Source organism: Anguilla rostrata, chromosome 1, assembly GCF_018555375.3.
Source record: "Anguilla rostrata isolate EN2019 chromosome 1, ASM1855537v3, whole genome shotgun sequence".
NCBI classification, from domain to species: domain Eukaryota; kingdom Metazoa; phylum Chordata; class Actinopteri; order Anguilliformes; family Anguillidae; genus Anguilla; species Anguilla rostrata.
In genome coordinates this window covers 20,460,068-20,481,871 of record NC_057933.1, presented here as the reverse complement: position 1 = coordinate 20,481,871, position 21,804 = coordinate 20,460,068, and the positions used below count along the sequence as shown (strand labels likewise).

At 48.6% G+C, this 21,804-nt stretch overlaps 1 protein-coding gene across 2 annotated transcripts in view; it reads left to right on the top strand.

The window, feature by feature from the left end:
- The first annotated feature begins 3,353 nt into the window (after nucleotides 1-3,353).
- Nucleotides 3,354-21,804, top strand: part of peli2 (pellino E3 ubiquitin protein ligase family member 2) — a 32,968-nt gene continuing 14,517 nt past the window's right edge. The window contains exons 1-2 of one of the 2 annotated variants that reach the window (XM_064329189.1): nucleotides 3,354-3,725; nucleotides 18,561-18,690. In XM_064329189.1, coding sequence (XP_064185259.1) covers nucleotides 3,649-3,725; nucleotides 18,561-18,690 — 207 coding nt within the window. In that variant the 5' untranslated portion in view covers nucleotides 3,354-3,648. The remainder of the gene's footprint in view (nucleotides 3,726-18,560; nucleotides 18,691-21,804) is intronic. The other variant, XM_064329194.1, reaches the window with a different exon arrangement.

The window sequence follows — 21,804 nt, the reverse complement described above, 5'->3', positions numbered from 1 at the left end:
TGGAGAGGAGCTTAACCCTTTGAGACATGTTTTCAGCACGCAGTTGTCAGAAGACTGGTTTACCAAGTGGGTATTAAATCAATCTGTTATTGGAGGTGCAGTACTCCTAGTACACACAGGGAAATGTAAATGTATTACGCCCTGGGTCTGCTGTTAACTCCTAAATCTACAGCCCGTCTAGTTGAAGGCAGGACAAGGCAATTCGTGGCAAATGATTATTTAAGATTATAAGTGAATAGATAAAAGTGGAGAATTCTTGCAGTGAAGAAGAGACAACATCAAATATTCTTTCTTTGAACAAAGTTCAACAGCAGCATACTCATGGTATACTGCACAGAGAATAATAAAATGATTTTTCATAAACATGAAGTTGTCTTAGCACAGCAGGCCAGACCTAGTTACTCAAAACAAATTTTAAAACCGAAATACAATGGAAAGTACTGTTTTCAAGTTGAGTGACAATTGTTCCTTGGAACAACTTATTTTTGGTAATTCACATGCAACTGTACAGGCGTCATGTGGCTAATAATTTTGAGGATGTTAAAAAGGTTCATAGCTCAGTGAGAATTTTTTTATTTTGAAAAATTGTGAATACCAAAAATGCAAGATTGAATGACTGTAAGTTTCTAAATTGTAAAATGTAATCTTACAATTTACAGTTTCTTTCTATACTAGTACATCCATTATCTATACCTGCTTATCCTGACCAGGGTCGCGGCAGGGGGGTACTCTAAGCCTGTGTGTGTGTTTGTGTGTGTTATATTTATAAATCCTAACATCTGTCTCCCAGCATGCATTGGGCAAGAGGCAGGAATACACCCTGGACAGGCTGCCAATCTATCGCAGGGCACACACACCATTCACTCACACCTATGGGAAATGTAGGGTCTCCAATGGGCCTACCTGCATGTCTTTGGACTGTGGGAGGAAACCGGAGTATCCAGAGGAAACCCACGCGGACACGGGGAGAACATGCAAACTCCACTCAGAAAGGCCCCAAGCTGAGAATCGAACCCATGACCTTCTTGCTGTGAGGTGACAGCACTACCCACTGCACCACCGTGCCGCCTTATACTAATACAGAATATTTTAAATATTTATATATATCAAGTAATGATAATGATACTTTGTTGTTGAATATATGTAGTGAATATATGCCACTGTACTATAGGACACTGAACAACATATTAGTTTGGGCCAGGGTGACACACACACACTCAATAGCCTGGTAGCCTTACCAGCTCACTTACCCTCCCAGGGAATTGAGTACACTAATTGAAATTGACCTGTTTTATTAATAAGCTGTAGGTTGAGGTCAGGGCAAAGGAAGGCGGTGGGACAGCGAACATGACGGAGGTCTGTGAAATGTGGAGTGGCTGAGGTGGGGAGAGTAGGAAGGTGTGAAATAGTCTCTCCTTAAGGAAATGCCTATTTCCAGCAGCTGAAAATGTTGCATCGGCACACGGGCGCAAACATGAGGCATCACCTTGACTGATGAACCACAGTAATTCGCAGCAAATTGAAGGGCAGCGGGAAGGTGCAAAATATTGGAATGTCTGGAGCACAGGGCCAGGCTTAGAGCTGCCATGTTTTCATGTACCTCTAAGCCTGTGTGTGTGTGCGTGTTTGTGCCTGTGTGTGCAAGATGGCGGCTGGAGTCTAGCTGCAGGTGCAAGCACGCGTGCCTTTGCTCTAAACATCTAATCTAAACATTTAACTCCACACTATCGCGCACCCGTCGTAACTGCCGTCGTTAATGTAGTCAGTTGCAAAAAGATGTTCTGTTTTACATTTATAAATCCCAACATCTGTCTTACAAATTTGTGAATATCTCCATGCTACCACAAGTCATTATTCTCCTTCAAATTGAGCCCAATTGTGTTTTTGGTAATTATGAACGGTCATGTGCAGAAGGGGGCACTCTGGGTGCCCGAGCACCTGCCCCTTTTCTTCTAATTAAGCGCCTGATCTAATCTTCGATTCGTTTTTTTTTTTTTTTTACAACATTTGTATTATTAATGTTGCCGTCATTAATGATCACTAATTCATTTTGATAAAATATATTCTTTACAATAACTGGGTGTTGTAAAACAGGTTTTCTATGTTGCTGTTCCCTTATCTCACATTGAGCAACCGCCCCTAAAAAGGTCACTGCGTGGCCCCAATTATGGATGTCTTTGTATTACAAAAGCTAGCATAACCAATTCAGTGCTGCGTTTTGTTCTAACCAATTATTCTGGTTCGTTTTTTTTAACTCCTGTACTCTGGTTCTTTTCTATACGAGACTCCTGTAAAATGATTTCACCAATGATATACAGTATAAGTCCGCAACCGTAGCTTGTGACTTTAAAAAAAAGTGAATTTCAGATAAAATAAACGATTACGCTAATTAATTAAGAGTAGAAGTTGGCATCGTATTCCGAAATGGATAAGTCATTGTTGTAGGCCTGCTACATATTTCAATCAGCATTCAATTCGGAACGATGCCAAAAGACAACGTAGGTTTCTGTCAACTCCTACCTTCGAAACTGTAATTAACATGCATCTTGTTTTGACATGGTGAAGTTATGATTACGATGCGGCATGACAACAATAAAGAGGCGCTTTTTACATATCCTTCGCCCTTCATTATCTCGTGCCCGAAGGATCGTTTGCTTGGGGATACCATCAAGTCACAAGTTAGCGCGTGACTTCAGGGCTTAAAGGTAAGTTCTGAAAGCACCACTGTACATTACGGGGCCTTCAGGAATTTACAACTATTTCCACACTGTGGCAGGAAGACACACCTTGCTAGAGTTATAATGAAGAGGTCAAATTTAAAGGACTGTACACAGCCAAGCGACAGACTGATAAATGTATGAGACGGGTATCAACTTTTAAAAAATCTGTGTCTTTCCCATGTAAAGCCTCTTTCTGCCTTCTTTGAGTGGCATTTTATATTGGCAGTATTACCATGCACCTTTTATTCAAGCTACATATTTAGGCTACTACATCCAACGACAAGAGTCGAACATTTGCTATATAAGGAGGGCCATATTTTGCTCCTTTAAGAATCCCGAGTTTTTACTCTTTGTTTACATAACAGAAGAGACTGCCTCACACCAAATACGTAATCATGTCAGGTTGAAAGGAGAAAGCTATTCTTATAAATCATGATTCACTTGAAAAAAAAACATTTTAAACTCTAATTTTTACCAAGGATTTCAATTACAGAGTCATTGTGAAGCAAAATAACATATATTGTGCCGAATGTTTAGTCCAACGTTACACTTGTCGAGTTTTTAAATCATTGACCACCCCTAATAAAACAGTGTGTAGCAGAATGGTATAACCCACCCCCTGCTCGGGGCTGTTTTTGTATCTGCTTCAGAGCGGATTGAACCGCCAAGTGGATATGAGTAGTCTATGATGTGGCTTGCAGTCGTATTACTTTAAACAAAGTTTATATTCTGATATATGTGACGGGAACACAAGATTATAAGAGCGACGTACGAAGAAAAAAACTACGGCCACTGTGGCAACGACATGTACACTGAAATGGCAGTTACCTGCCCCCTATAAAGGGTAGGCTTTTGCTTGTGGGTTTTTTTCCACGCTTCAGGACGAGTAGCCACATTGTAACTGAGTTGCGTAGTTCACAGAAGCCCCATGTTTTCGCCGAACCAAGAGGAGCACTGCGCCCCCACTAAAGAGCCAGTGAAGTATGGAGAGCTGGTGGTTTTGGGGTGAGTTGGAAACATTGACTGCAACTAACGCTCGGGTAGCCACTCGAAAAATTAAAGTCATCCACGAACAAGGTTTTTACTCTGCCCATTTGCCGATGTAGCGATGGCTAAAACGTCTTATTTTCCTGTAGGCTATGATCATATTTAAACTTAGCCTATTTAGATACGTAAGATATCTGACATCACACAAAGTGAAGAGTTGTTTCTTCTTTAAAACTGTGTGCAATAAATATTAGTCTATATTTGGTTAGCGACAAATTGCAGTTGAAATTATTGTTTACTGTTTCAGAACAGTTTTGTTACATTGCTGATTGAGAACCGAGCGAAGTAGGCAAATTCCCCGATTAAGTAGGCTACATGTGCATCATACCTATTTCCTGAATATTTTGTAATTCTAAAATACATGTAGGACAAATTATCTTCTGCTTCTACTGGGTATTTTGCAGCGTTGAGACTAACTTACAGTAACTGGTGAGTGGTGGGGGAGGGGAGAAGAGAGGAAAAGTATAGCTTCTGGCTTTGGTGGTTGCGTTCATCGCTGGATTTCCTCTTGCTAAATGTAAGCGACCATTTAACTGGCTGATCAGTCAGATAGGATATGTTCTACTTTTTTTTAATTGCCTCTTCCATGGGCAATGAGCAGCCGCGGGACTGGGAAGTATCCCAAGTTTTACAAAGTCGTGATAGCTGGACACCACTGCTGATGTGGATATGAACATACTGCCCTCTTCTTTCCCTACCATTACCGAGTCCTGTTGTAGTCGCTGTATAAGGACTCATCTAAGGACCGTATAGCTGAGGCAATCGCGCAGAAAATCCAATATTGTTCAAGGCCCTGTGTCCTGCACGGGACCACTTTTAATTGCCCCTTGTTTTTCCACGAGACCCACAGCTGTTACATTAAAAAACCATGTTTGTATTGTGATATGCTACAGAGTATGTCACGATTCTGTTGATTCGGGAAAATTTCCCATGGAAAATCTTTAACGTGGCTTAAAATGGTGGAAGAGTAGAAAGAATACGCAGTTTTCCCATGGACACCCCAGCTATGAAGTGTTCGTTAGAAGAAATGAAATTCGATAGGAGAAACAAACGCCGCGCCTCATTACCTAGAGATATAAATGGAGGTATGCTAAGTTTTTTTTCTGTCTTTGAGTTCTGGTAGGGCTACTTTCCCTCGGGCAGTGATCCTTTGCTTACTTCCCCCACAATGAGCCAGCGGACTCAGAAGTTACTATCCCGCCCTCGCTTGTTGTCGTTCACTCCTTAGATCTTTAACAATGTCGTCAGTAAAATTTTACCAATACGCGTTCTGTTTCGGCAAACTTTACAGCTGCGCGCTGCTAGTTACATAACTGAAGAACGGTGTTTTTTGTTGTTGTTGGCTCATTGGCGTAATATCCAAATGCCCCGTTGCTAGTTCAGGATATAAATGGTCCATGTAGTGGTTAGAACAATCTTTCGCCTATAGAACACACATATGGTCTTACACATTTAATAAAAGAGGGGTATATTGCGTGCTCACGTAGAAACACATTTGTTGTTTTTGTTCCCCTCGCTGCACAATAAAATGAAGGCCCTTTATTATAAAGCCGTAAAAATACTAAAGCTGGAACTATTTGCCCAAGGTTAGGGTGAACCAAGGTGATGGCATTAAGTAGCGCTAGGTTCTTCCGGTTTGTCACTGTAGACACGTCAATCTGTATTAACCTTATTAACCTTTCTAGGATGGTCCACTTTTTTGCAAGTGAAAACAATAGATTTTCTTGCTCACACAGTGAAGTTTCCCTTTCGTGCATCTGACAAACCACACATGATCGCAAAGAATGCTAGGAAATGACATATTTTTATGTTTGAAAAATGAAATTGCATACAGTACCATATTCTAAACTAGGTTATATATACATATATAATTGTAGCAATGTTTGTTTCCCCTTTTCTCTGATGGGGCTGAAGGCTATTGCATGCTCAGCAAGAGCCAAAACAAGACTAGTCGGTTACATTTTTTAGATGGTCTTTGACCTGTTTCTGCCCTTTCTTCACAAAATGCAGTTTGAAGTTAAGTAATGATTTAGAGCACAGTGTTATTTCAGTGTCCTGTGCAGGGTCCATGCTTTCAGACGCTCGTAAAACAATTAAGATTCTTAGTTTCAGAATAAAATTCAGCTTTTTCTGCGCCGTCAATGTTCGATGGGCTCGGTTTTAAAAATTGATAGGGGCGTATAAAGTAATGCACCACTGCTTTCTCCGGCCTCTGATGCTTTCTGAATTTCTCGCGCGGAGCATCAGTTAGCCTAAAAGCATTTGGGATCAGGTCCACGTAAAAGATTTATTACGCTCACTTGGAAAAAGAGGGTTTCCTCCGCTTCCCTCCCACACCTGCGCGTACGCACGCATGCGGCGCTCAGAATTGCGCAACAGGAAGAATGTCATCATTGACTGGCATTTCCACGCGGCGGCGGTGGAAGTTACTCATGACCGTGTCAGGTCCAGGGCCCTGCAGCCTCCCTCGGTGGCGCTGACTGGGAGCTCTGTGAGCAGTGGCCCCATTCTCTCCCGCCGCCCCGCCGCTTTCCTGGCCAGGTGCGGAAGCCCTGGCACGGTGAAGCGGGCAGCGTGGGCACAGGGGGGAGGGGGCAGCGTGGGCAGCGGGGGGTTGGGGGGAGGAGGAGGGCAATGAAAGGCAGTATTGATCAGGGTGCACTAGCTCCATCGCCCCGGCTCCCTCTGTCCATTGTGTCTGCGGGACAGAACCTAAGGATTGTGCATTGTGCGCCTCCTCGAACAAGCCCTCTCTGTCCGGGAGGTGTGTTGGCGACGTCACAAGTTGGCGGTCCGAACGCCGGAGTCGCAGCGCTGCCGTCTCCTTGGGCCTGGCAGGGGACTTGAGTGGAATCCTTTCTTCTTCTTCTTCTTCTTTTTTGGGGGGTAAAAATCTGCTGTAGTTCTCCATCAGAAATGTTAAAATAATGTCACAGTAATTTTTAATTGGGCCACTGGAAATGAATCTTTTTGATAAAAGGCAGGTTAAGCAAGGGTCTAGATTCCATGCCAAAGGCAAAATAGGCGTCCGCACATCTGGACGGTCAGATTAACCCAGGTGAGATAAAGATAAAAGTGCATACAAAGAAAAAACTTTGGCAAAATGGGATGAATTGAAAACCTCTAAATTCCATGCTGTTGCTATCCTAGTGACGGGACGGGAGAATCTGAAATGGTTGGGAGGGAGGGAGGGAGGGGGGGAACTTGCCCAACATGATCTACGATCACGGACAACCAGTAATGAGTTTAAAATCCAGGGGCTCATGAACCTGGAAATGTAGCCCCCCCCCCCATACTGTGCATTTCCCTCTGCAGACCACAGGGTTCCCTTTGAAGTGATTTGCAGCCACATTAATAAACTGGGACGTGGAAAGTGTAACGTTAGAATGTGTGTGGTGACATTTCTGAAGTCATTTTGAACATTTCCATCCAGCCCAAATCATATTTTTGTAAACATTTTGCTTGACTAATTTAAAGAAAAATGTTGTTTAATTTTCCTTGGTACTGTATAATTGCTACACTCCTGCTGGTCGTAGCCAGTGTGGTTTAATTAAAACTGGTCTAATCTGATAATATCCTAATCTGGGGGTTGTTGCTAAATCAGCGCTTAATTAAGTCGTCTAGAGATCTTGAACGACATCACACTATTTAGCTCAAACGTTTTTGTTTTAAAAATAATTTGAAATGAAGTGGATGCATTACTTACTTTAAAATAGCAAGCCATTCGTTTTTTATTCAGATGTATCAATTTTTAAAAACTTGGTACTGTATTTTGGGGTAGCGCCTCAACATGAGGTCTGTTGAACAAAACAGTTTTCATTGCCAAATGTATTTATTTATTTATATTCTCTCCTCCTTGAGATTGTGTTGTTAACAGAGAATCATGACAAAGTTATGGGTAGCAATTTTGAGAAATTTGATTGCTTGAATAGCCAAAATGTATCTGGCAGTAATTTAAGTCATTTTAAAACTAACTAAATGTTCTATGGAATGCTATGGTGATATTACATTTCAGCCAGCTTGCAGTGGTTATGGTGTCTCTGCAATGGTTTACACCAATTCCACAAATATGTTGCTTGAGTAGGGGTAGTTTGACACGTTTTAGGAATTCCTTTTGTTATGCAAATGTTTTGCATAAACATCTGATTGATTACAGATGCCATACTAATTTGAACACCAGTGATGCTTGTTATTACATTGGATAGTAAACTGATTTGTCACACTGTAATATGTGATTGAGATCTGGTTTGGAAAAGTTGCTCTGCCACCTTGCTGGCTTACAACCTAGTAACATTGGCAGAAATGTCCTGCTTTGATGTAGGTGTGAACGGAGCCATAATAATGGAGCAAACAACACAAGCCTTGACATGTTTTTTCTAAGATATTGCAGCCAGGTTGCTCCTTACTACTGAAAATAAGTAAATGGAGCATGTGCACCAAATAAATGATACCTTAATGTAGCTACACAGTGCATGCTGTCATTGCCATGCATCCAAGTTATATAGCTATGTAGAAGTTTCTGAAGTTCCCGTAGGTCTATGTGCTCATGTCGCTGAATGTTAGCCATTATAATTCACTTGCCTTCATTAGCAAGCTACTTACCGTTAGCTTTCTTCTTTGAATAGTAAACCAAAGTTACAAAATTGTACCTTGCTGGGACTGTCTTGGTTCTGTTCTTGGCCTGCTTCCATCCCATCACTCAGCTCTTTTTGAGTATTCGCCAGCCGCTTGATCAGGCGACGGTTACTGGCGCCGTCACGTGTGAACGCCATCAGCCGGTTAAAACAACAGAAACCACCGGCGCTACTGGAAAATACGGCAGTGTTCCACGTTGCGTGCTCGAACTTGCGGATCGAGCGATGCGCTCGTCAGTGACGCTGGCTCGGTCGGAGTGTGAGCGGGTACGCTGGGGAAGTTTACGTGCCTTAGCAGCTGCGCTGTTTATATGAGTGGCGGAGCGGAGACTCGACAAGCGCGATTCGTGTTTCCATATTGTGAATAAAAACGAAATGGTGTTTAAAAATAAATTCACAATCCCGGTTTTTTTCCCAGCAGATTAATTAAAGTTACTTGTAGATGTGTTGTGGGTGGCTTAATCACTTTTAATAGCTTCCGGCTAATCCAGTAGCAAACATAAAAAGATAATTGACCCTAGTCCGTTAGCACTGATGTGTCTGTCCGTGGCATTATCACTGTTGCTGCAGGTTTGGACTTGACTTAAATGATACCTGTGCCTGGGTTTTTTGTGAAGTAGATCCAACTTGCATTTAACCTGTTTAGCATAAATTCCCTTTAACTTTCACACTTTTTTTTTAGGAACCTAGTTTACTAGCCATCAATCATATAGACAAGCATAGCACAGCCGTATCTGTACGGCTGTATCTTGACATGATGTCCTGGTTGGTCTTGAGTCCTGTTGCTGATGGCTACAGATGGGTCCAATCATCCTGACATATGAAATGAATCAAAATTACTGCCAAATATGTCAGTCCGAGGATGTAACAGGGAATCTAGTTGTTTCTGGGAAAACCTAAACTTTGTGCTGTTAATAAAGGCCGGTGTCTGGCTTTGATATGGGCCGACGCCTGCATTCAGTGCGTCATCGTATGCTACAGTAAGTAATACGGTGAGTAATACAATGGAGCATTGCGCTGTATAGGGTTCACTGGCTTTGCCTCCAGCTATGGTTTCATTGGATCCTCCTTTACGGTAGAAAAAGGGTATTGGGCTTAATGAAAGCCCCCTCCCAGCCTAAGCAGCGGAGGGCATTCTCACGCTCTCGTTTTCTGTGTCTCAATCCATCTTGTCTGTTTGTCTCTGTTTCACGAAGCAGGATTATGGAGTTAGCTGGGTAACTGCGCTGAGCAAAACTCGGAACCGGCCTAAAAATATGGAACATGGACTGAAGCTAAAAGATCTGTTCCGGGTTTTACTCAGCACAGTTATCCAGCAAACTCGGCCAACCTGCTTCATGAAATCCCCCCTCTGGTCTCTTTCTGTAATACGCTATCTGTCTGTGTCTTTCTCTTGTCTCTCCTTGAATGTCGGGGGTGGGGTTCAGAGGAACACAAAAGGGCTCTGAGCACGCGGGCGCTGCCGCAAGCTAGGCTCGGAGGCTCCGCCCAGCGGCGGAACCCCCGCTTAGAACAGTGGACAGCGCGCCGCGGGCCCGTGACCCGAGCGCACCCGCGGCGCCGCCGCTGAGGAACGCGTTCCGTGCGCTCCGAGGCGGCTTCGCCGGGCCGTTAGCGATTCGCTAAGTCCGCGTTGCGTAACTGTGGCATGATATCAGCACTGCAGAGACCGCGCGGCGCTGTCGTGGGATTACGCCCGTTGTCTGTCTGAGAGGGTATGTCAGCGACGATACGCTCTCCCTCACGAGCTTGTGCTGCAGTGCACTTATTGTTCTGTAACGGGCCTCTGGCTACACGCAGCTAATAGGTCCCACGCTAACAAACTGTCTGTAGGCAGCGATTGGTTGACTATACGGTGGCGCTTTACAGTGATGGGGACAAAAGCCAAGTTTCTGTCTCATGACATCTTATCCTCTTTGTGATCTTCCGCTTGGCTTCCAGTCTTTCTTTTTTCTTTCTTTCTTTCTTTTTTTACATTATCCTTTGGCCAAGGCACAACATGTATTTCCTGCCCGCCCCCATCCTGGCTCCCTTTGCCCGTTTTGGAGATGCCCACCTCCTCATCAAACGCTGTTCTTCTGCGTGAGGTCGGCTCACCGTCCGAACGGGGCGGCCTCGCGCTTCCCGGAGATTACCCTCAGACTGGAGGGGATTTGCGGAGGCGAGGCCCCCTTCTCCCTGCCTAAACTCTCCCTGTTTTCCCTTCCGGTCCGCGGGGTTCCCATCTGGAGTCGCGCTGAAGCGCTGGCCCGATTAGCCGGGGCGTTACTTTGGCTTATCTGGAGAGTTTCCACCGGATTAACCCCGTCCTGGCTGTGTGCTTGGCCCGGGGGGGCCTGGGAGAGGAGCCGGGAGGTGCAGCGCAGAAGGGCTAATCCCCGTCTGCGCCCAAGGGCAGGATGCTGAGGCAAGCAGCGCAAATCCGCCATCCACCTGACCCGCCCAGTCAGAGAGAAAGGGACTACAATTATCTAGAGAAGAGATTGAGGAGGATATCCTCGTCAACAGGAAGTGACTGGTCTGGCAGACTCTGAGACTTCCTGTTTTTTTGCTGAGGGGAAAGGCGTCAAACCACATGACTTTGAACGTGGATTTGTGCTGAAAAGCATTTTGTGTGCTTTCGCAACTGGAAAGCACACCGTGTTGACTTGCTTAAGACCACAGAAGTCTCACATTTACTTTGCTGCGTGCGTAGCTCTGCTGTGGGCTCCGTTTGATGGAGCGTGTTCATTTTAAGAAAACCGTACACGTCAATTTAAGGTTGTCCCTGCAGCCATGTACAGCACTGCAGAAGCCGTGTGTGAATGTACATGCAGACATATCGTAATAAAGCCAAGTTTATGGGTCTCCTGGAGGGCATGTCCAGATAAAGTGGGTGCCCTTGGTGTAGTGAATCAGCCCAGTGGCCTGGAGTCCATTCCTGAGTATGGCAGTGTTGACTGCGTCTGGGAGTGCTGCAGGCCAGGCGTAGTCAGCCATTGTGTTTCTCAGGGAGGGAGGGCTTCGGTTCTTGTGGTTCCCCCGATGGATCGAGTACCCGCAGTTTGCCTTGACCTGCTGTACTGAGAGCGCCGACCAGCACAATGGCTGCACAGATCAGCAGGTGTGCTGCACAAGAAGCGTGCACTGTGAACCGCATTCTTTGGAAAGCATGTTTGCACTGAATTGATTTGGTGAGTGGAAAAATAATATTGAGGATTCCCGAATTGGGTGAAAAATGAAAGATGGGAGAGAAAGTTGTTCAAAAATATGTTTTATCTGGAAGATTATAGCAAGTGAGTAAATATGCAAGTGAGGTTTCACCCGAAACCTGCTTTTAAATTATAATCAGTTGCGCAATTTCTTTTCTGTTTGCCAAAAATTGTAATGGCTTTATATGAATTTTAACCACATGCTGAACACTGTATGACTGCAAAGCAGAGCTGCTGTAAAGTACGTCTGCTTTGTTTGATTACCTTTTTAGGGTTTCATTTTAACAGCTAAATATGAAGGAAATAATTTTCCATTTTTAATTGCATATTAAATTGCATATTAATCTCTAATGCTTCATTTGGTCTGTTAGCTTTCTTTCGTAAGCGTTCGAATTGGTCGTGGAAAACTATGGAATAAAAATGTTTCCCATGTCCCATGTAGTGAGATATGTCCTTAAATAGATCCTTTACTTCATGATTCAACTTATGAATTATACAAAACTTGTCATTTCCATTGGTGGTCACCCTGTGGCAAAATTGCAGTAATCTCCAAGTAAATATTTGAATCCAAACTTTTTTGGGGTGTTGTTACTCCTCAGTGTCTAAGGCGTCGATTCTAAATTGGTGTCCTAACTTGTCTTGTATTGGCTGGCGTTCAGTCGAATTTCTGTGCTCTGCTGCAGAGGAGCAGTGAGGGAAGACTGGATAGATGGATCGCCAGCTTTGTCTGACTCCTGTTAGGTGTAGTCGCACAACCCTGCTGCTGGAACTGCATCCAGGGACCTGCGGCTTGAATTCTGGTTCCACCTGCTTTACTGTGGGGCGGAGCTGGAAGGGCCTCAAAACATTGCAGCTAACTGCAGTGGGGAACCGCGCACTTAGCTGTTGCACTCACTGCTTGGCAGAGAAAAATCTGAGGTATCATTTCCATGAACACGATGTCAGACGGCACGAAAATACGAGTGAAAAAAGGAAACCACTGTTTAACAAAAAAAGAGAAACTTTGCACTTTAGCTTGAGTTGAGCGATGCGTACAGTCTTTGATTTATCATGTGATTAGCCAGCTGAAAAATCGTGGGTCTTAGTTTGACCTGAAATAGCTTTGCTTTGGCTGTTTAGTTTGTGTTCTGTTCAGCTGGAATGTCGATGTGCCTTATCGGAACAGTCTGTTACTGTTTCTGCTGTCAGAGCTTGGACACAGGCGGCGGGAACTTTCTAGAAAATAGTTTAATTGTTACAAACCCAGCACTTATCTCAGGGGAGGTCAAGGAGAAATACATCTGGCCGTTAAAAGCCAACGGGCTGACATTTCTGCGAGAGTGACTGCCTTTCTGCTGTCTGTACCTGAAGATTGTCCATCAAATGTGTTTCTCTGCAATCTTCTGCAATTGTCTACGGTCTGCAGGGGCAGCCAGGAGAAGTGCTGTGAAAGGTGAAGCGGGTATGGGAACGCCGTTCGAACCCTTTCCAGCTTCTGTGTTTTGGCGGCCCATGGTTCTGGGGGTCCCCGTTTCTGGGTCCTACAGTAGAAACACCCCAAATGGGACCATGTGTCCTCAGTCTTCTGGCCAAGTGGCCCTGGGGGGGGTGGGGGTAGGGGGAGGGGAAGGGGCTCTTTGATTGGCTGGTTGCATAGACGGACGGACAGAGGCGGGCGCACACATGGGTGCTGCACTGTACCATAGGATTGTCTTTAGCAGTGCAGAAATACAAGCACGAGGTCCCAGTAGCCATGGGCCCAGTGCATGAAGCCGTTTGCAGTCGTTTATGAGCCCCTCTCTCTGGGTGGAGAAGAAGAGGCGGTGTGTTTGCGGGAGCAGGGGCGGGCGCGCATTAGACGGAGGGGCTGCAGCGATAACAGAAGGACGGCTCGCTCTTGGACGGGGGGGGAGAACGCGTGGGGCTGTCCCAGCTGTACCAGACAGCTGGTGGGTGCAGATTTTTGGTCTCCGCCCCGGGACGTTGGTTATCTCCTCACAACACACAGTGTCTTTATGCGGCAGACTCGGGGTTTTAATCCGGGTGGGGGGGGAGGGGTGAGGGGGCGGGGGGGGGGGCTATTAAAAAAGTAGACCGTCACCGACACCAACCGACGGGAGGGAACGCGCTCCGGGGTCCGCACGGCCCAAAATGGAGGATTCTTTTGTTCTGGAAGCGGGCTGTTAAGCGAGCCCCCTGGCCGTTGCTCCGGGGGCTGGGAAAGTTAGGAGCGGGGTTGTTACCCGTCTCGTTAGCGCCTGTGTGCTCGGGGCCGGGCTCCTGCTAGAGCAGCAGTTTAGGAGACTCTGGCAGTTCCTCGACACAGGCCCACACTGTATTACCATTCTCCCACTGCACCGGTGCAGCCAGGGTTTGCGTGCGTCTGTGTGGACGTACGTTGTACTTTTATCGCGCTGAACCGGTTGGCTCTGCCTTCTTGGATTACTTTTGCTCTATTCCTCTTCTGCTTGTTTGTCAGGGGCCACATCCAATTTTTTTAAACATAAATGAAAAAATATGACATGCTAATGTCATTTGAAACTATCAAAGCTGACCATAAGCTGCAGTCCCTGGTCACATACGGCAATAAAATGCATTACAAGAGAAGCGATTCTTTGCAAGAGACATGGTGCTTCGAGGAGACGGCAGGGAGAGAACAGTCACATGTCACATGATCTGATTTAGATCGGCACGCGCGCGTGGTTTGGGTGGAGCCGTCAGCAGGACTGGCGCTGTGAGGGCGGTCTTGGAGCATGCAGCTAATAATGAAGCCTGGCGCTACCAGAGAACATTACATTACATTACAGGCATTTAGCAGACGCTCTTATCCAGAGCGACTTACACAACTTTTTTTTACATAGCATTTTACATTGTATCCATTTATACAGCTGGATATATACTGAAGCAATTTCGGTTAAGTACCTTGCTCAAGGGTACAATGGCAGTGTCCTACCCGGGAATCGAACCTGCAACCTTACAAGTCCAGTTCCTTACCCACTGTGCTACACTCGGACTGCGGATGGAGCGCGCTCAGTCGCCCCAGTCCAGGCAGACGGCCGCGCGCAGTATCACCTGTGCAGCTGCGTTAGCTCGGCTGAGGGAAGCGCAGTGAAACCGGAACAGAGCCGCCATTCTGGATCCAGTCAGCCTGCTTCGCCCCCGGCGCATCGGAGCCCTGCTCCAGCTCCGCAGTGTCTCAGGGTGACGGGGAGGCCGACAGGGGCAGCGTCTCGGCTGAGAGGGCGAACTGCGTGAGACCCTGAAACCTGCAGCGAGAGAGGACGGTTTCTGTAAGACATCACTGCGGCTAGCCCTCAGTGCTATTCTCTGGGTGCCCCGCTTCTCAGTAAATGGTGAGAAATCAATATGACAGGGCCCCACTCTAAATCATGTCCCCTGGCAGCCCGGCCACGTGCGCTTTGTGACAGGGACTCCGGAATCACGGCGTCTCTGCGTGGAATCCCCAGAAGGATCCGGGGACTGGCTTTTCCCAAGCCTCCTGGCCTTGTTGTAGTTAGCTATCAGGTACAAGCTTGTACTCTACCGTGTTTGCTGTTCTATTTCAATTGAAAATACCAACTGAAATGGGAAAAAAAAAAAGAAAACACTCAGCTCTCTGGCTCGGTAGTTCAGCATTGTACATCTTCAGTGTGAGAATTAAGGCAGAAACAACCAAAAGAAAAAGGATGAGTTTGAGGAAGACATTTTTTACGTGAAGCTTAACGGGCAGACCGGCCGGCGCCCGATCGACCGGCGGGGATTTGCCGGAGGAAGATAAGATGCAGATTCCTGCTAACTGAGCCCTTTTTATTGGCGATTACGCGTCGCCCCGCGGGGCTACAGGCCAGACTGCACTGAGACCGTCGGGCTTTGATCGCGATCAGTGGGGCTTATGCGTTCACTTTAGTGATAACGGTGCCTTAACCGGATGAGCCACCGGCAGCCCCAGCAGTGCTCGTTATCGATACCCTCCTACCGGAGTTGCCTCAGTTGCCCTGCATTCGTTGTGTGGCCCATGTGCCCTTTGTGTGTGCAGCTTAGTGACCGGGCCGGGGGATGATTGTGTGGGGAGAGGACTTGCTCACGTTTGACAGGGGTGGAGAGAGATCTCCATCTGGGCTGTGGCCAGCTCGGGTCCTGCCAGTGCCCTGACATTACATTACAGACACACTTACCCAGAGTGCAACTCTCTGGAATACAGAAATGCGATATCGCCAGGAAGGCACAGAAGCTCATTAATAGTCTATCGGTGTTGCGTTAATCCTAACAAACAACAATTTATATTGTTAACAAAGACTGTACTGCTAGACAGATATCATACGGTGGCATAGCGGTTAGCACTGTTGCCTCACAAGAAGGAGGTTTCGGGTTCGAATCCGGGTCCGACCGGATCCTCTCTGTGTGGAGTTTGCATGTTCTCCCCGTGTTCGCGTGGGTTTACTCCGGGTACTCCGGTTTCCTCCCACACTCAAAGACATGCATGTTAGGTGCGCTCCTGCAGTTGCCCTTGACCAAGGCACTGGCCTTAGAACTGGAGTTGGTCCCCAGGCGCTGCACTGTGGCTGCCCACTGCTCCTAAGTAACTAGGATGGGTCAAAATGCAGAGGACAAATTACCCCACGGGGTTCAATAAAAGTATATCTTATCTTTACACGGCTATAACTACGATATTATTCAAAGGGTAATCTAAAGAAAGAAAATGAAAGCTTATCTACATGGGGTCAGGGGAGCCAATCTGGAATAAGACAGAGGGCCACCAGCCACCGCACTCCTTCCGGAACATTCTGTGGTACAGTGCGCTCGCCCTGGGAACACGCTGTCCCATCATGGATGCGGGAATTAAAACGGCTTATTTAATAATGCGCTGTAATGCTGTGCTAATGGGGCGAAGCACAGAGGTCAGCAGTAAAATGATTACTTTCATTATTAGTAGTAGCAGCATTTTACCACTACAGAGTTCTAGAACAAAGACGTGCAGTAAAGAGAAGAAAAACTGAAACAATCACTGGAAGATTGAGGATATCTTTGTGTTGCTATTACTAACATAACTCTGATTCACGTACTGTGCTTATTTAGGCTATCTTTTCCACTGCACTTGAGCCAAATGGCTGTGATAAAATATGTACAGAAGCTGGGCTGGCGTTATATAACCTTATAAGTCCCAATTCGTTTTTGTTCTCTGTAGGGGACGGGAGTCTCTGGTCCTAATCTCAAGAACTACTTGAGATAATATATTCTACTCTGCTGAAACCTACACTACAAGGGACATTCAAGGAATGCAAACTAATATTTTAAAAATTATTTTCACGGAAACAAGTTTTTGTCATCCAGTCACAAAAAAAAAAAAAAGCTTAACTTTTTTCTGCCCAATCTCAGGAGGAAAAGGCTTGTGTGCAACTCTAGATTTGTGTTTTCGGGCCCTTGGGTGCCTCTTAACTCAAGTGGCCCCTTTATGATGTCTGGCCTGCCGGTTTCATGGTTATCTGTGATCATTTACCCTGATTCGGAGCGAGCCTCTGTTTGAAGTGCCGCCCGGGGTGGGGGATCCAGGCTCAGCCGCCGTATTGTTTTACAACAAGGTGCTCTTTATGCGCGGCCCCGCGGTCGGGGGCTCGTAAAGAGGGGCTCATCTGAAGAGGGCGGGGGGGGGGGGGGGGGATCAGCGCTAACGGCCGGTCCGCCGGTCCCTCTGATCCCTGTTTTCTTTGGGGAGTGGAAGGCCCTGCTTTTCTCATTAACCAGCCTTTTCTCATTTTCCCCCCCATGGGGGCAGGGCCAGGGGCTCGGGGGAGGGGGGTGGTGGGGTGGGGTGGGGTGGGGTTAGGGACCCCCCGGGGAGAGGTGGCCCCGCCCCCTCTCAGGGCTTATCCGGATGCTTAGGCGACTCTTCCGGATGAAAATAAACGGATTGAGAGTGAGAGAGAGGGGGATTGAGAGGGAAAGATGGCGAGAGAGAGAAAAGGAGAGGGGGGAGAGAGAGAGACCAAGGGAGAGTGAGAGAGAGAAAGTGGAGAGAGAGTGAGAGAGAGGGTAGAGAAAGAGAGAGAGAGAGAGAAGGAGAGCGGGAGAGAGAGAGAGAGAGACCAAGGGAGAGTGAGAGAGAGGGTAGAGAGAGAAAGATGGAGAGAGAGTGAGAGAGAGGGTAGAGAAAAGAGAAAATTGTAGCGGGCGGCTCTTCGTAGCTGGGCGGGCCTCCTCAGACGTCGGCGGGCTCAGGCCGCTCCTTCTCGCCCGCTTCTCCGCAGCAACCCCGCGCTCGAACCGCGACGCACGCCTCCTTCTGAAATACGGCTTTGTTTTGGCGCCGGGCAGCACCCCCCCCCCGATATTAGCTGTCCCCCGAAATGGATTCCTGTGCGCGTAACGACTGCGCATACGACTGCGCTGTTGCGCTTGCGGTGACTGCCTTTGCGCTGTCGACGGGAGCCGGCCGAGCGTACGCGTGATGCGTTAGGAATCTATCTGTCGGACTCTGACCATTTGAGAGGCGCATTGGGGCCTGTAACCAGTAGGTTGTTGGTTCGTTTCCCAGGTTGGTTCATAGGGGGGCTTCGTTCTTTTCCAAAGTTCTTAAGCTGATGAATTTGACGAGCAGACATCCTGCTGTATGTGAGTATAGTATGCGGAACGTAAGCTGACTGTTCAGTCACCCTGGATAGGACTGCAACTTAAGCAAATAATTTATATTAGATTTCTCCTGGGAAAGACTCCCATTGCGTGCCTGTGCTGGAATTCTTATTCGTTCCAGCGCTGTTTGTTTTCCCGCTGTCTGGACGCTGCTGCGCTCTTAACCGCTTCAGAACTAATCCCATTATCTGTCTTAACATTTTTTTTTTTAAAAGAGAGGGCGTGCAGTTAGCCACAACCTACAGGTAAAGAGACGTTGAGTAGTATTTGCAAAAGAGGGGTGGAAAGAAGTCTTGTGAAGGAAAAGCACGTTTTGCGCGGAGGTGTAATGGCCGTCTCTTCTCTCTCTCTCTCTCTCTCAGGTACAACGGGTCCCTGCCCAACGGAGACCGGGGCCGGCGGAAAAGCCGCTTCGCCCTGTACCGGCGGACCAAGGCCAACGGCGTCAAGCCCAGCACCGTTCACATCCTCAACTCTCCGCAGGCCAGCAAGGTACCCGCCGCCAGTGCCTGGACCCTACCAATCCCGAATCCCCCACCCCTGCCGGGCCCTTCCCCAAACCCCCGGAGCGCTCCCCTTAGAGCTCCGGGCTCCTGCAGGAGCGGGCTGGGGGGCACGCAGCTCCGGAGGGGAGCTCCGGAGGGGTTAAATCGCTCCTCTCCGCTCGCTCCTCGGCCCCCGCTCGCCAGGAACAAAGCCCAGAGCAGAGCGAGACGTCTGTCTCCCGGCATTCCTTTATTTTGGTAGCTTAGCAATGCCGCAAACATGCAAGGGCCTGTTTACTTTAGCGTTTCTTGGAGAGATGCATTTCACAAAGCCCTCCCCCCCCCCCCCCACTCCCTCTCCCTGAATTCTGACTCCCGTTCTCGATAAAGCACACTCCTCCACTGTGCCCGTAATCAGCGCTAACTGCTGCTCTGGCCTCTTCTCGGTGGGTGGTGTGGCGTGGGGGTGGAGTGGGGGTGGAGGGGGTGAGTGGCGTGTGGAGGGGGTGGAGTGGGGAGGGTGTGAAGAGAAACTTGGGCTGCCATTTCCTCGTAGGATGTGGCTCTGAGGAGAGAGAGCACATGCTGTGCTGTCAGTCACAGGGTGTGAAATGCGGTCAAGGGGTCCCTGCCCCTCCCCCCTCACCATTTTGTATGAGTACCTGAGGAACATGATGCAATGACCACAGGCTGCTGTCTGCGTTTGGATGTGTTGGGTTACGATAAGACAGGAGCAGATGTGAATGTGCTGCCCTGTGTTGGGTTAGGATAAGACAGGAGTTGGCGTGAAGGCGCTGCCCTGTGTTGGGTTAGGATAAGGCAGGAGTTGGCGTGAAGGCGCTGCCCTGTGTTGGGTTAGGATAAGGCAGGAGTTGGCGTGAAGGCGCTGCCCTGTGTTGGGTTAGGATAAGGCAGGAGTTGGCGTGAAGGCGCTGCCCTGTGTTGGGTTGGATAAGGCAGGGTTGGCGTGAAGGCGCTGCCCTGTGTTGGGTTAGGATAAGGCAGGAGTTGGCGTGAAGGCGCTGCCCTGTGTTGGGTTAGGATAAGGCAGGAGTTGGCGTGAAGGCGCTGCCCTGTGTTGGGTTAGGATAAGGCAGGAGTTGGCGTGAAGGCGCTGCCCTGTGTTGGGTTTCGATAAGGCAGGAGTTGGCGTGAAGGCGCTGCCCTGTGTTGGGTTTCGATAAGGCAGGAGTTGGCGTGAAGGCGCTGCCCTGTGTTGGGTTGGATAAGGCAGGAGTTGGTGTGAAGGCGCTGCCCTGTGTTGGGTTAGGATAAGGCAGGAGTTGGCGTGAAGGCGCTGCCCTGTGTTGGGTTTCGATAAGGCAGGAGTTGGCGTGAAGGCGCTGCCCTGTGTTGGGTTTCGATAAGGCAGGAGTTGGCGTGAAGGCGCTGCCCTGTGTTGGGTTAGGATAAGGCAGGAGTTGGCGTGAAGGCGCTGCCCTGTGTTGGGTTAGGATAAGGCAGGAGTTGGCGTGAAGGCGCTGCCCTGTGTTGGGTTAGGATAAGGCAGGAGTTGGCGTGAAGGCGCTGCCCTGTGTTGGGTTAGGATAAGGCAGGAGTTGGCGTGAAGGCGCTGCCCTGTGTTGGGTTAGGATAAGGCAGGAGTTGGCGTGAAGGCGCTGCCCTGTGTTGGGTTTCGATAAGGCAGGAGTTGGCGTGAAGGCGCTGCCCTGTGTTGGGTTAGGATAAGGCAGGAGTTGGCGTGAAGGCGCTGCCCTGTGTTGGGTTAGGATAAGGCAGGAGTTGGCGTGAAGGCGCTGCCCTGTGTTGGGTTAGGATAAGGCAGGAGTTGGCGTGAAGGCGCTGCCCTGTGTTGGGTTAGGATAAGGCAGGAGTTGGCGTGAAGGCGCTGCCCTGTGTTGGGTTAGGATAAGGCAGGAGTTGGCGTGAAGGCGCTGCCCTGTGTTGGGTTAGGATAAGGCAGGAGTTGGCGTGAAGGTGCTGCCCTGTGTTGGGTTAGGATAAGGCAGGAGTTGGCGTGAAGGCGCTGCCCTGTGTTGGGTTAGGATAAGGCAGGAGTTGGCGTGAAGGTGCTGCCCTGTGTTGGGTTAGGATAAGGCAGGAGTTGGCGTGAAGGCGTTGCCCTGTGTTGGGTTTCGATAAGGCAGGAGTTGGCGTGAAGGCGCTGCCCTGTGTTGGGTTAGGATAAGGCAGGAGTTGGGTGAAGGCGCTGCCCTGTGTTGGGTTAGGATAAGGCAGGAGTTGGCGTGAAGGCGCTGCCCTGTGTTGGGTTAGGATAAGGCAGGAGTTGGCGTGAAGGCGCTGCCCTGTGTTGGGTTAGGATAAGGCAGGAGTTGGCGTGAAGGCGCTGCCCTGTGTTGGGTTAGGATAAGGCAGGAGTTGGCGTGAAGGCGCTGCCCTGTGTTGGGTTAGGATAAGGCAGGAGTTGGCGTGAAGGCGCTGCCCTGTGTCGGGTTAGGATAAGGCAGGAGTTGGCGTGCCCTGTGCGTACACATGAAGTTGTGGTGAAGAGCTAACGGACTCTAAATAAGAACAGAAGTCCAGTGTCGAGTGGTGATCCTGGGGTCCACCTGCCAGATGTTAGCTGTTCGCGTCCCCTGAGCGGCGGGACGCTGGACGGCGGCGCCCCTCTTCACCCCGAGCGTCCTGCGGGGGGCTGGAGGGTTTCGGACGCTCACGCGGTCCCTCTTCTCTTCGGCCGTGCTGGAAGACCGGCAGGTTCCCTCCGGCTGGAGTACACGGCTCGGACGCGGCGGCTGCAGCGAGCGTGGGAGTCGTGAAAGCGCCATCAGTTGGCTGGAGTCTGTGAAGCTCGCCGTGAAAGACGGCGCGAGCGCCGGTGAAGGCCTCCCTCGCAGGTCTGTGCTCCTCGAGCGCAGGTCCCGTTTGGGGGGAGGAAGGAAAAGCGGCGTCCAAAGTACAGGATCCGGGTTTCTCGCGGTCGAACGGGAGTCCTTCTGGACTGGTCTCAGAGGAAGTGTTGGATTTTCTGCAGAGGAGTGGTGGGGAGTCATGCCCAATCCAGCAGTCCCTGTACAGAGAGACCTGCAGGCACGGCTCTGACTCTCCTCTGCCTGCTCCAGCTCTGGACTCACACCGCTCTGTTTCTCCCTCTCTCTTCAACTCTTTCTTGCACGTTTCTTTTCCGCTCTCTCACTCT